General features: G+C 35.6%; 1 protein-coding gene across 3 annotated transcripts in view; it reads left to right on the top strand.

Annotated features, from left to right (window-relative positions):
• LOC125241014 (neuropeptide CCHamide-2) overlaps positions 1–15,719 on the top strand; it is an 82,352-nt gene that overhangs the window by 19,305 nt on the left and 47,328 nt on the right. The window contains exon 1 of one of the 3 annotated variants that reach the window (XM_048149310.1): positions 7,902–7,925. The exons of 1 other annotated variant lie outside the window; for it this stretch is intronic. Coding sequence is in view for 1 of the 2 variants with exons in the window: in XM_048149286.1 (XP_048005243.1) it covers positions 7,967–8,017 (51 nt within the window). In the remaining variant the exon portion in view is untranslated. Of the gene's footprint in view, positions 1–7,901; positions 8,018–15,719 lie in introns of those variants that run through there. One more of the 3 variants, XM_048149286.1, reaches the window with a different exon arrangement.

Consider the following 15,719-nt stretch of genomic DNA (forward strand, 5'->3'; position numbering starts at 1 on the left):
TTTGTCTCTTTCTAACGCGATCGAAGCCGCAGGCAAAAAATAGTACACTATAAAAATAGGTTAAACCATACGTTGAACTGAATAGCTCTTTAGCCATATATTTAAAAGAATACGATATCAATGGGGATATTATGCATACGTGCATGATAATGTACGATTATATTACAGCGCATACAAGGGGTACTTTGCGAAATTGTCTTCCCTTAAGCGATGTGGCACACTGAGCAAAAGGGTTCTTTCTTATATAAAAACATTACAACAATAGTTATTTGTTATACAAGGGGGCAAAGTTGTATTTTAACGCCGAGTGTGGAATTGAAAAACGAGCAAGTGAAAGGATTCTATAGTTGAACCACGAGCGAAGCGAGTGGTTCGAGAATAGAATCCTGAACTTGCGAGTTTTTTAACACACGAGAAGTAAAATACATTTGCACCCGAGTGTAACACAAAACTTTTCCCCTCACTACAGCGAAGAAACTACAACGCAAAAAAATGCGTTTATCACTGCTTCCAGTAGTTCCACAGGTGGTAAATCATCTTAATTACTAGATTCACCTACTTTTGTCAATTTTAAAGCAGTTAATTTGACTTTATTCAAGGTCAAATTACTTTACCCACTAGTGGATAAAATGCGTTTTTACCCGCTGGTATTAAAGGACAAAACACGTGTTTCCGAGCTAGTGAGGGGAAAAAAGTAAAAATTAAAATTTTGAAAAACCCCCGACCGCGACATAGTAGACCGATTTTCATGTAACATGCTTTCAGTAACTCAGCTTTCAGACAAAAGAAACTAAATCTAAATCGGTTCATCCGTTCGAGAGCTACGATGCCACAGACATACACACACACACACAGACAGACAAACAGACAGACAGACAGACACGTCAAACTTATAACACCCCTTCGTGTTTGCGTCGGGGGTTAAAAATAATATTATTATATTGGTCTTAAAAAAGGAAGTAGAAAAATAATCACGACAGAGCGTTGTGTTTCATGTAAGATACATTTTAAATAGATCTTTTTAGAGAGTGAAACAATTTTTCACAATGAAAAGCTATTGTCCCAGAGCTGTAACAACCTCTTTTTGACACATGACAGCGTCCACAAAACGTAAACTCGCGCAACCTAATGAAATTTTAAATAAAATCCTGTAATCATATTTTAAAAAATCAAGTACTTGGAAACAATACCTTACTTCAAACATAATCTTACATATGTTACATTTTTGCGGATCTTCGTTAGTGAGTATTTTACGATATTAATGTATCACGCAGGATTTACTTATGATGTCATTTATTATTCCTTTTTATTTTTAAACTAGTGCTGTGGCAGAGTCTGTCATTTCGATTCAAATGACATTTCAGTAAGTTGATAGAAATAGTATATTTGTTTAAGCGCCTCCTTGTACATAGGGCCTAATCGATTCAACCAATTCAAAATTAATCGTTAGATTTGGCAAACGATACGTCTTAGCCACATCGCAACATACTTCAAAACAAATGTGTCAAAAATGTGAACTTACAGATCCGGGACAGTAACAACACCTAGGTACCTATAATGGACGTCCGTTACGATAGTAGGTACTCTTTATTATACTGTGGTTATATTATAAAAATATTTATTTAGCAAATTGTGCATTTACGTAAAAGTCAATTAATTATACATAGAAAAGAGCAAATACATTCACACCTTTATTCCCAAACGCCAGAGGTACATAGGGAAAGCAAGTAAAAGTGTAAATAATTAGTGCGATCGCAAGGTTGAAAGAACACGAAATTCTGGTACTGTAGTTAACAGATCAGCTCATCGCCCACACCACAATTTTTTTATAATACGTCGGTGGCAAACAAATATACGGTCCGCCTGATGGAAAGCGGTCACCGTAACCTATGGACGCCTGCAACTCAAGGAGTGTCACATGCGCGTTGCCAACTCATTAAAAACTTGTGCACTCCCTTTTGCTGTATTAAGTAAGCCCACTTATAGTATGTAAGGGAGTCCCCTCTGCCAACATACTGTCCTGCAGTTTGGCAGAAGATTTAATGTTGTCAAAAATCGGTTCACGATTCTCTGAGATATCAGGTAACATACATATAAAAAAAAAACATTCAGTCGAATTGAGAACCTCCTCCTTGTTTTGAAATCGGTTAAAAAAGGGTTTATTTTGAGAATAAACGTTTTTTTTTAAATTTTTTTAAGTACACAGCAAAAAGGAGTGTACAAGCTTTAAGGAGGGTTCGGGTTGCCAACGACTCAAAGGACAATAGACGGAACAAATTAGGTCCGTAGGTCCTTCCATCGCCAGCACACCGCACCCTCGTTGAGCTCCGACAGCCTTACTCACCGGCAGGAACACAACACTATGAGTAGAACAATTGAAGCTATATCCCGCAGACGACCGGTCGGTGAATTTATTTCACTTCTATTCGCTCCCTTAGTAACAGGCGTATAACTAAAATAACAAGATTGTTGCCTATCGGTTTCACGACTTTCACGTCGCCGATGACCTTGTAATGTCATCACACGGATTTTCATATGCAAATAGATATGCAAAGGACTCAGACCACTGGCCTGTCTGTTTGATTTCGTGAAATTCGTTCAATAATATCTCCACTACTAGCGATACAGAATTGAAAACGAGTGGTCATTACTAGTTTTAAAATTACTAGCCGTCATTTTTCAAATATAGCATTACGTCGTTTTCCACAGACTCTCGAACGGCGAATTCGTGCGTTTGAAATTCAAAAATCGATACCCCATTCATATTAGCTTCATATTAGCTGTGGTCTAATTTCATCGTATCTAGATGAAGGCACAGTATAATGAGCACCTAGTATCGTACAGTATGGCCATACTTCCTACTTCCCGCTGAAAGAGTCGCCCACTCACTCTCGGTTACCTCACAGTTACCGCCTGTCAAGAACGCGACCAGTCGACCTGTCTTATCTCACTCATAGAATCATGGTACGCGTTTGCTATACGAGCTTAGGAACCATTCACACACAGGCGACGCATGTCCTGAGACGCGGAACAGACGTCAGCGCCGCCGCCGCGCCACCCGAATGTAATTTAAAAAACCGGCCAAGAGCGTGTCGGGCCACGTTCAGTGTAGGGTTCCGTAGATTTCCGTATTTTTCTCAAAAGCTACTGAACCTATCAAGTTGAAAACAATTTTCCTAGAAAGTCCTTATAAAGTTCTACTTTTGTGATTTTTTTCATATTTTTTAAACATATGGTTTTTCCTTTAGGAGCGATTATTTCCGAAAATATTAATATTATCAAAAAACGATCTTAGTAAACCCTTATTCATTTTTAAATACCTATCCAACAATATATCACACGTTGGGGTTGGAATGAAAAAAAAATATCAGCCCCCACTTTACATGTAGGGGGGGTACCCTAATAAAACATTTTTTCCATTTTTTATTTTTGCACTTTGTTGGCGTGATTGATATACATATTGGTACCAAATTTCAGCTTTCTAGTGCTAACGGTTACTGAGATTATCCGCGGACGGACGGACGGACGGACGGACGGACGGACGGACAGACAGACATGGTGAAACTATAAGGGTTCCTAGTTGACTACGGAACCCTAAAAACGTCTCCTCAGTACATTTTGTATACGAAGGACGCGCTAGGAACGCGCAAACGACGTTGGGGCGCGCGCTTGAGGCGCGCGCCGCGTCGCCTGGGGGCGCGTCTTACGTCCTTCCTATATTACAAAATGTACTGAGGAGACGTTTTTTAGTACATTCGGGTGGCGCGGCGGCGGCGCTAACGTCTGTTTCGCGTCTTAGGACATGCGTCGCCTATGGTATGGATGGTCCCTTAGACTGTGTGCGTCTTGATCAAAGTCTTGATGTAAAGACTTCAAAAGTAGATACCATAACTGAAATATTCAAGTCAATTTTTACCATTTAAAACATTCTTGACGAAGCTCTTAGGGGTTAGTTCAGTCTTACAATTCGGTTAAATGCGTCTTTTAACCCCCGACGCAAAAACTTATAAGTTTGACTTGTCTGTCTTTCTGTTTGTCAGTTTATCTGTCTCTCTGTCTGTGTGTGTGTCTGTCTGTGGCATCGTAGCTCCCGAACGGATGAACCGATTTAGATTTAGTTTTCTTTGTCTGTAAGCTGAGTTAGTCGGGAGTGTTCTTAGCCATGTTTCTTGAAAATCGGTCTACTATGTCGCGGTCGGGGGTTTTTTCAAAATTTAAATTTTTTGGTTAGGTTATAATGTGTGGTTAGGTTATATTGTTGTAGATTGAGAATCACTTGTGTAAATAAACGCATCATTAAGACGATACGGTAGGGGTCAATTCTCCATACAAACGCTCTCGACTATTTCCTCCCTGGTTTTTGAAGATAGAGCAATGATTTTTTCAACACAGATTGTTATTATTTTTATCTGTGTCGAACCGTTTTGATTTTTTTGATATTCTGCTTTTTAAAGATTCTAGAGCCAATCAAAAATTCCCAAAAACTGCCTTTTTCATTGTGGCGCAAAAAAGGTGTGATACTCACGATTGGTAACAATTAACCAAAAAAGCTAAACGGTCCGACATAGATTATTTCATTGTTATTCAGATTCTCAAATTTCGTTCCGATTGATTAAATTTTGAAGGAGGAAAGAGTCGAGAGCGGAACCTCGATTTTAAAGATTTTTTTGAAATATCTTTTGACTGAGTTGTTCTTAATGGACAATTTTTTTCGATAAATCTAGTTAATAACACTTGTATATTTAAATAAAATTCCCAAGTTGAAAGGGGGGCTCCTTTCCATTTTAGCATTTTCGCTACCGTATCCTCTTAAAAACTTTAAAAACATTAGCGTGAGACGTTGGTGTAGTATGGTTCTACTTGAAATTATTTGCCATTCTATAAAAAAGCAAGTTTTTACTCGATCCATCTCCGTAATTTCCGTAAACTGCATTAGAAGCTCAGTCACCGTGAAAGAAGTTTCACCGAGATTGAAGTGAAAGAAAGCAACTGGTAAAAAGTTTAAGTGCTGCGCCGGTTTTGTAATATAAATATAAAATGATTTAAACATAGGTATTACAACTGTAATGTCTTATTCAAAACTAGAGTGATCCGCTATAATTTATATAAATTCAATGCGCAAGCTTATAGAATTGACACGTGACCAGAGGGTGGGTCATATCTGGCACAGCGGATCAGCATTGCCATACAACGTGGCAATGCTGCCAGCCTTCTGGGCACGTTGCCAGTGGACGGCTATTTGGGGCAAATATTTTATTTATAGTTTATATTTTAGTTTTAGTGTGTTTTAAGTTTAGATTTTAGTTTTAGTTTGTAGTTTTATTTAAGGACCTATTTTATTGTTTTTACTATTATGTATTACTGTTATATGAATAAATAGTATTAAAATATGCGGAAGAATATTTAAATAGGTGCTAATCTATGAAGTATATTACCGAAATATTTCTATCAGTACCTACTATGGTATTTTTCCCGACCTTATTCGCAAAGTAATACATTTCTTGTCAACTACTCAAAATTCGTGTCGATTTAAAAACGCACATTCATTACGATACAAGTGCGAAAAAAAAGTTCGAAAAGAGTGGCGATAAATTAAAGCACGACAGAAGGGAGTGTTTTAAATCGACACGAATTACGAATTTCTTTATCGCACGTGTATCATACGACGTTTTTCAGTACAGGTCGCCCTCTGAAGTTTCGACCTGACATATAATGAGAACACTTCTTGCACTAGTGCGTAAAAAAACCCTATCTTTACTGATAACACTCTATCGCTACTCGTTTCGAATTCACTCTTTCCGCACTTGTATCGTAATGTAGTATTTCTTAGAAAAACAATAAAAATGATTATTTAATGTCAACAATAAAAATATTCGCCATATTAAATAATACGGTCCGCAAAATAATGTAATACTTATTATTATTCAATATTATTTGCAAGGAAATATTTATAAAAAGAATTTATAAATCTAATGTAGAGAAAACCTAACAATGGTAATAGACAGTTAGACTAGACACCGTTATTTATGACCAATCTGGTCATTTGAAATTTCAATGGGATCGGACTAAAGAATAGTAAGTATTATATATATAACAGGTTGATATACCAGGGTGCGTAGCCGAATGGCACAAACGCTCACGAAACGAAACGCTCGTAGATATCTATCTCTATCTCTCCTACGTATTGGCGCGACAGAGCCAGACTACCTTCCGCGGCGTTTCGTTTTCGTTTCGCGTCGCAGAAATGCCATTCGGCTACGGCACATGTGAATCTTCCTTTTTTGTGCCAGTTTCACGGACGCAAACCTTTAAGCCAAATTCAGTAGAACTAAACTAGACATAGGTAAAATATGTATACCTTTGTCAGTTGCCACCTTTATATTGGACTAAATTTTGTCAATACTTACACTGTCGACCTTAATAAATGTTAGAGGTAAGAAAATAATTAAAAATTCACGTTTTCAGACAAAGTGCGTTTCTCCAGAAACTTCCTGCCCACAAATTAATCTAAATTGTGGAATAAACTTGTTGCCTGCGTTTCGATTTGATATCATAACTTTCAAGGAATGCCAACACCGCACCCTCAAACCTTCTGGTGTTTCGGGTGTACATGGGTGACTGTTTAGCATCAGAAGACCTGCCTGCTCGTTTGCCTCATATGTCATATAACCTAACTACAAAATTAAAATTTTGAAAAAAACCCCGACCGCGACATAGTGGACTGATTTTCACGAAACATCGCTAAGAACACTCCTGACTAACTCAGTTTTCAAATAAAAAAACTAAATCTAAATCGGTTCATCCGTTCGGGAGCTACGATGCTACAGACACACACACAGACAGACAGACAGACAGACAGACAGACAAACAGACAGACACGTCAAAAGTATAACACCCCGTCGTTTTTGCGTCGGCCACGTCTTTTGCCTTTGGCTAGTCTGTGGCCAAGAGTAAGCCCATTTATAATTTAAAAAAAAAAGTAAGACAAAGCCGAATCACGATTGATGTTTTATTTCTTCCTTTGCTACATGTATAAATCATGATTCGCCTTAATAAGCAAAATAATTTCAAACGTAAGAACCCATAAAAGAACTATTGTTTAAAGAGTCTTTGAACACCAAAAAATACCTTTGATGTTATTTGTTAAAACATCGCTAATTGTTATGGCTTTATAATTGATTTAATTGACTAATTATGTATGTGCGTGTAATTTGACTTTGTCCTGGTTTTTAATTAATCAGAAACGTCTATTTTAATTTGAGTTATTCGTATGTACAGGTTGTTATCCATACTAATATTATAAATGGGAAAGTGTGTGTTTATTCGTTCTTCACGGCAAAACGGAGCGACGAATTGTCGTGATTTTTTGATTGGAGATAGTTGAAGGGATGGAGAGTGATATAGGTTCGTTTTAAACGTAGGTATTAATGACATTTCTATGATAATCATAATTTCTGTGATAGTTCTATCAAGTTGCTTGTAGAAAGGTTCAGTTTGAATGCATCTAATATTTATTTAATTTTAAAATAATATGTACTTTCGGCTCTTAAATAATTCTTAATCGCATTTTGAAGAGAAGTTTCATTAAGAATTATACAATATTTGTAATATTTTCTTAGATCACCCCTGTAAGCCTCGTTGTTTCAAGTTCACGACTTTTAGTAAATTGCCATGTAGTGCCATGTAGGTTTTAATTGTTAGGGGAAGGTTGCGATCATTGGACCAGCGCTTTGATTGGACCACTTAAATATTTCTAAATCTAATCGTGCTAGATGGAATCCAGTAAGGTACAAGGTGACCTTAGGCCTCACCTTGGGCCACCCCGTAACCTCAGTCGCGCCTCGCTTCCCGGAAAAGAGTGACGCGTCCAAGTGTGTTTCGAGCGATGTTGAAGTTAAATTACGCGAAGGAATAAAATCACGAAAGTATAAATACACTGACAATTGAATTTGTGTGTTGACGTACAATGCTTAAATATTTATTGTTTTCTCTATTTTTTAATATTTTTATTTGTGATGTGAGTTGCTATTCAATGTCCCTGTGGGTTCTATCATCGGACCGGTCAATTGAAGTGTGGGGTGCTTCGGGTGTAATGATAACTCAAAAGTCAAGTCAATACTCTTTTTTTATTCAATAAAAATCGTGCTTATATACTATCCTGGTCACGGTCAATAGTCATTCCCATCTGTTTTAACATTATATTTTATTGTATGTTTTATGACCAATAATCATTACTTTAATTATACCATAAACTTTATGATTATTTATAATTACATCGTAAAACTCTATGATCCATAACACACAGCTGCATGAGCATAGGGTTGTCACTCTGTATGAGATGAGTTATATATCATCAGGGTTGTCACACTACACTACAGCTTTCCCCTTTTTTTTGAGTTAAAAATAGTTGGATTATACATGACAACTGTTTTTGGCTTTTGACTTTTTTTTTTTTTTTACTTATTTCTACTGGGATACATTTTTAATTGATTATAGATTCTTAATTAAGATCTGAATATAATAAAAAATCTTATTGCTAGTTGGTTATGCAAAAAAAAAATCATTATAAGTTTAAGATAGCTATATGTGTATAGTGTATAGGTGTGTATATGTGTGCCAATGAGTGTTTTTTTTTTAGCAATTCCTTACTTGGATGGTGTCATCTGATCATAATATGTTTTAATTTTACTAATGACATTATTCATAAACACTTTACAATCTTCCATTAGATCTGTTGTCTTTGCCTGTCATATTGACTTCTGTATTTATTTGAAAGGGATAAAAACAATTTTAACCTTATTTTTGTGTGCAGACGAAATGCATCACAAACGGTAAGGGTACACAACGCATTTTCATTTATGGCTATTACTCAGCTCAATAGTTCAATACATATTTATTTGCTCAGGATACAAGAAAAAAAAATTATCGCTCACCCTGGCAATTACAACATATTATATAATATTTCATATATTGTGGCATCACTTTTAAAGCATCACACAATTTCACTAATAATTTCGTGTTTGTTTCGCGTTATGCTTTAGGTATTTTTTTGAAGTATTTTCTATTCATTTTTTTTTTGTCTAACTGCGTTGTGTTTGTGATTTTAGTTTTACTACTACATGCTATAGAAGAAAGGATGTAGTTGCGTAAAATTACACTTTTGGTTTTGGGTATTTATATTGTGGTGAAAATAGTTCGACTTCTAATTTTTTTTTTTTTGAATTTTTGATACCGATTAATTTGAAATTTATTGTTGGCTGCTTTTTACTTGTATTAAGTTGGTTGTTTTTTTTGTTAACGTGTTTGTACGTGAGTTGTACTCGAGTTATGTATATTTTTGTCATTTTATTTTAGTAAGGTCTGATTATTTGTGGTATTTTTATAGATGATTTAAACTATTTTGTATAGCGTAATCACGCTATAGTATTTTTTTTTAACAAGAAAATGCCAAGAGATGTTAATTTATTTGGTAGTTCAGATTTTTTTTTTTTGCTCGAGATAAAATATAATAAATTAGTTAGTTTATTTGAACTTTCTAATTTTGAGGTTATAATATATATTATATGATATTTGTATTCTAGTTACTTTTGTGAGTTGTGTATGCAGTAATTCTGACTTGTGATTTGAGTTAAAAAAAAAAATTGTTGTACGTATAGCGATTGATGTAGTGAGTATTGTGGTTATTTTTATTTTTCATATTCTTATCCCCTCTTTTTTTTTAAGGTGTTTTTTTTTTAGATTTGTATTCCTATTTTAATAAATTTTTATACCTATGTCGTTTTGTGATATCAATTTTGTTTGGGGTAAAAGTATTTGTTTTTAGTACCTACACCTCTTTTCCGCAGATAAAACCTGCTTACTAAACTTGTTAGAGGAGTTTTTTTTTTTTTTTTTTTTTTTTACTACTGGCGATTACAATTATACTTTTAGTATTGTTCATACATTCAGGCATTGCTTTTAAGCATCACACTATTTTGTGTGTCCAAGAGTCTCCACGATTGATTCTCGATCGAATCATGGTCAGCCGTCAAGGATTTCATACCTGCTTGTATTACATAGAAATCAATTCCCATGAGCCATAGTACCTTAATGTCTGCATTGGGAAATAATGTAAGCTTCTTCGTGATACATGAAGTTCACTTTTCTTTTAAAGAGTACACTGCGCATTTTAGCGCATCCGGTCGGCCGACCCTACATTACAATACATAAATATTAAGGATACAAAAAATATATTTATTATAGCGCGCTGATACATACTCAATAAATGTAGTATGTTTTTCCAGACATATGCTTTCACACATTAGAACGCAATAGCTTTGCGTGTGCCCAAGGACCTTCACAATTGAGAGCTCGCTCGAATTGGTTTTGGTTTCAAGGGGGCTGTGTCTGGTTTGTATCCTGGTATTCCTGGTGTACTCTGCTTACATTATAATTTACTAGCTATACCCAGTATTGTTAATAATGTCGGTTTGAAAACATAAAAGCATTTAAGAGTCACAATAACTTTTAGGTGATCAGGCTAATCGTTGGTTGCGACACTTAACTGATTTTGCTTTCCCGACAAGACGTTTTTCTTATGTTTTTTTTTTCCTGTTACTTGTAAACATACTTATGTAATTATTTAATTTTTTATTTTTTTATATAAGTTTATACAATTTATATTATCCTCTTTTTACTGTCATTAAATAATATTAATTTTACATATCAGCAGTTTAAAATTCCTTTTTTTTTATATATATACTTGTCCTTAGTACCTTACAGCCTGAGATCTGTCCGGTCTCGCTACTACTGAGAGAGAGAAAATAAATTATATCTATACATCACTTTTTTATTTTACGAATATTAAGTGATTACTGGATTTAGGCTATGTCAGTTTTTTTTTTAACTGCCTGCCTGATTATTAAATAATAATAAATACGTTTGATAAGGTGTTTTTTTTTTCTATTAATATTTACGACCGGAAACGTACAATAAATTGGAAAGAATAAGATTAATTATATTTGATAAAAATCAGTCAATTTCAATAGCACGACTTTTATTTTGTATTCGATTACTTTAATTTTTATTATAGTACATATAGTACAACAACAAAACAGAATTATAGAAAAAAAAAGAAGTTTTTTTTTTTTTTTTCATACCAATGGCATGGGACCATTTCTCGATTTTCGAATTTCTTTTGGGTCCCATATAAGCTTTTGATCTTGTACAGTAATGGGATATTTGAATGCAACAAGTTGTATGTTGAATAGATATTTTATATCTATATATATATATATATATATATATTTTTATCATGGAACATGAGTTCTGATTAATTTATTATAAGATGTCCTGACAGAGTTGTTTCACCTTTTATAGGTAGTTATTAATTATGTAAAACTTGATAGTTTCGTATGAATTTTCCGCGATCTACTATTTAACTTTTATTATGATTTGTTTATTGAGTCTGTTTGTCTTTTCTTTTGTTATTTTGAAGTATTGTAATTTATGAACTAATCGATTTCTGGAGTCTGATAGACTCAAATAGTGTTAAAAAAAATCTGGTGCTTTTTATAACTCTCTATAAACATTTTTTTTTAAATACCTACAAGAACTTTAATATACTTATTTTTATATATATATAAAAAAATTAAAACTTATTATGGAAACATAATAGCGATTAGTGTGAATATGTAATGGATTTTATATTTTACCCTGTTCCGCTGTTTGTGCGCTGGGCTGGGGCGGGTGTGGCACGCGGTGCCACCAAGTGCGTCGTGGTGCTGCGGTGCGAACCTGTGGCGTTGCGGAGGGACCGCGGTGCTGCGAAGGGGCCGTGGCGCTGCGGTGCGGAGTAGCTGGTGGACGATGTTGCGCTGGGCTGGCTCCGACGGCGCTCGGCTTACGCATGGCCACTTCAATATATTGCCGCTCGATCTTCTTATTGTCCATCTTTGTGGTGGTAGTGGTTGTGATGGTTATTTTTAGATTTTTGAACGCGTCTTCGCATTGTTCAGTCCAATTGAATGGCGTCGATGACGGTTGCGGCTGGTAATTACATGCGCGGTTGTGGCGAGGACGTGCTTGGCTGTGGCGATGGTTTCTGTGGTGGTGGTGGTCCATATTTGGCTATAGCATTGGTGGTCGTGGTGTCGGCGGCGTTGGTGTTCGCGGTGGGTCACACATAGGCTGCTTCGAGCTGCCCAACTGGTAAGGTGACGACTGAGTTGATATGAGAGACAAAAGCGGCGCGGATTAGTTACGGCGGCGGGGGGTCGCACTCGGGCTGGCTCGAGTAGCACGACTGGCTAGGGTCGCCATGAAGTGTGGGGTGCTTCGGGTGTAATGATAACTCAAAAGTCAAGTCAATACTCTTTTTTTATTCAATAAAAATCGTGCTTATATACTATCCTGGTCACGGTCAATAGTCATTCCCATCTGTTTTAACATTATATTTTATTGTATGTTTTATGACCAATAATCATTACTTTAATTATACCATAAACTTTATGATTATTTATAATTACATCGTAAAACTCTATGATCCATAACACACAGCTGCATGAGCATAGGGTTGTCACTCTGTATGAGATGAGTTATATATCATCAGGGTTGTCACACTACACTACACAATCATGGCAACTTTTTTTTAGAATTATTCACCCGTGCGCAAATAGACAATGTGTACGAAAAAACTAGTACATATGAAAAGAATATATATATTTTTAAATTATAAAATTTGTATAAAAAATATTTCATTAAAAAAATATTTTTTGTCGATTTCCATAAGTTTCCTTGATTGGACCATTGTGCATTGGTCTAAATTTCTTAAGTCCATTGGTGGTGATTTTGTGGTCCAATGAAGGCGACTCTGGTCCAAAGAAGGCAACAGCTTATGAAAACCTTTTCACGAATTTTCTCTAAATTGATTTTTTTTTATTGTGAATAAGGTAATTCATAAATAGATGTCAAGAATTAAAACGTCTCAAAGTAGTTTTATTTTTTGACATAAAATCTAGAGCAGCGAAGTTAAGTGGTCCAATGATAGCAACCTTCCCCTGCTATTTTAATTCTACTTATTACATTTTCAAGCTTTAATTGATGCGAGAGGCTGGCAACCTGTCACCGAAATATCACAATTTCGTTGTCTTTCAACCCTTTGAGCAGTGTCATGTGCTCTGCCTACCCCTTTATGGGAGACATGTGTGATTGTATGTTTGTAATTGATACAGGGTCTCTATTGGTTCCCATAATTTTTTTAGTCCGATTTTTACAATCCATAACGTTGTTAGTCATAATTTTTAATAGTCATATTATCATTAGTCATAAAGTTGAATGTCAGAAATTGGAGGTCAGATTTTTGCAAGTCATCATTATTGTTAGTCATAAACATTGTTTGGCATAATAATCAAATTGCATTTTGTATTATGGACATAATGTTGAAAGCAATAAACATGTTTGTCATAATTGTCGTAAAGTATATTTTCGCAAGTAATAATGATTACTGTCCACATTAACTTTAATCATAACATTCAATGGGATCTATATTATTTTTCATTATAAGGAACACAAGGTAACTAACGAACCTACCCGAGAAATGAAAATTTTCTCGTTGGGCTCACTGATTTTCCCGCCATTTCGTCTTTTACATGTTATGTGTTTAATTTTTTCATGTCGCTTTTAAGAATATTAGGCCCCGCCAGCGATTCGACGGAGCCCCGCTATGCGGGGCTCCTATTTCTGCTCTGAATGACACAAGGTAACTAACGAACCTACCCGAGAAATGAAAATTTTCTCGTTGGGCTCACTGATTTTCCCGCCATTTCGTCTTTTACATGTTATGTGTTTAATTTTTTCATGTTGCTTTTAAGAATATTAGGCCCGGCCAGCGATTCGACGGAGCCCCGCTATGCGGGGCTCCTATTTCTGCTCTGAATGACACAAGGTAACTAACGAACCTACCCGAGAAATGAAAATTTTCTCGTTGGGCTCACTGATTTTCCCGCCATTTCGTCTTTTACATGTTATGTGTTTTATTTTTTCATGTTGCTTTTAAAAGTATTAGGCCCCGCCAGCGATTCGACGGAGCCTCGCTATGCGGGGCTCCTATTTTTGCTCTGAATGACACAAGGTAACTAGCGAACCTAGCTGAGAAATGAGGATTAAAATACTCAATGAGCTCACTGATTTTCCCGCCATTTCTTCCTTTGCATGCTGATTTTTGTAGTATTCGGCTTCGTCAACGAGTAGAAGGGGGCAGGGGTCCTATTTCCGTTCTAATGGACGCGAGGTAAATGCGGACTACCAATAAAGTCATAAGGTATAATGTATCGATTGTCCACATTTTCGTTAGTCATAATTTGGTTTTTCTCAAAAACGCGTAACTTTTCAGGATTGCCATAAAACAAACCTAACCTAACCTATCTATAGGTGACCCTAATGAAACCGTTTCAGAATTATGACTAATGATAATCTGGCTAACAAAGGGATCCGTTTTAAATGTTATATTCATCAACTTTCTTGATTCTAAGATTATAGTATTCTATAATATGGGTTGTTAACGTTAGAACTATTAAACGTTATTCGTAACAAAGATTATGACTTATGAGGTTTATGCCTTAAAACTGTATGCAGAACAATCAGTAGGGCTTCAAAAAATATGCCTAGTAATATTTCTGGATAATTATTGTTATGCCTTTCAATTTTATACTCATCAACTTTATGACTTTTAAGGTTATGGCATCCAATATTATGGGTTGTTAATGTTAGTACCATTAAGCATTATTCGTAACAAAAATTATGACTAGTGATGTTTATGACCACAAAATATATGAATAACAACTTATGACTAACGAAATTCTGACCAAAAAGTTTATGGGAAAGAAAGGGGTCCCGATTCCGCGATAGTTACTCATGAAATAAAACTATGGAAACGGATTATTGTTTCTTCTATCTAAATCTAATTCTATGGACGTTGTGCTCACGATAATATAACTTATACTATCGTAAGCATTTATGCATTTGGCTACGTATTAAGTTATGCCTAAAATAGCCCCAGTGCTTTAAATGATTAAGGCCCGCCATGCCAAATCCGGTTTACGATTGAGTTGTCAGCTGCACCTACCACTAATCTGATAGTCACTTCTCATCGACCACTTTACCATGACCCCGCGTCTTACCAACTTGAATATACTACTGTGTGTCACTTTGCAATGGTCTTGGTCCTGATTGACCAGTTTATTAAGAGCTGAAGATAGTACTGAATAAATCCTCGGAAAATGCACAAAAAATAAGCATGTAGGTATAATAGGACATTACGATACAAGTGCGAAAAAGAGGAAGTTTGAAACGCGTGGCGATAAATTAAAATACGACCGAAGGGAGACGGTTCGACTTGACATAAATTGAACCACTTCTCGCACTAGTGCGTAAAAAAAACACCATCTTTACCTACTGAAAACTCTTTAAAGGGACTTCTTCCAGCTAACCTTTGAGTAGGCTGTGAAATGTGATGGAGATGCACATTTCACCTACTCAAAGGTAAAATGTATCGATCATTCATCAATTATTATCTTAAAAATCGATATCTAGCGTAGAGTAGCGATATCATTAGTACGAGTATGGCTCGTATTGTTACTTTGGCAATAGATGTTGCAGCAAACACAGAAGACACCAATTTTCCAGTCAATAATTTTATCACGTGATTAACTGGATTTTTTATGGGATAGGAGGCAAACGAG

This window comes from Leguminivora glycinivorella, chromosome 2, assembly GCF_023078275.1.
Source record: "Leguminivora glycinivorella isolate SPB_JAAS2020 chromosome 2, LegGlyc_1.1, whole genome shotgun sequence".
Lineage (NCBI taxonomy): Eukaryota > Metazoa > Arthropoda > Insecta > Lepidoptera > Tortricidae > Leguminivora > Leguminivora glycinivorella.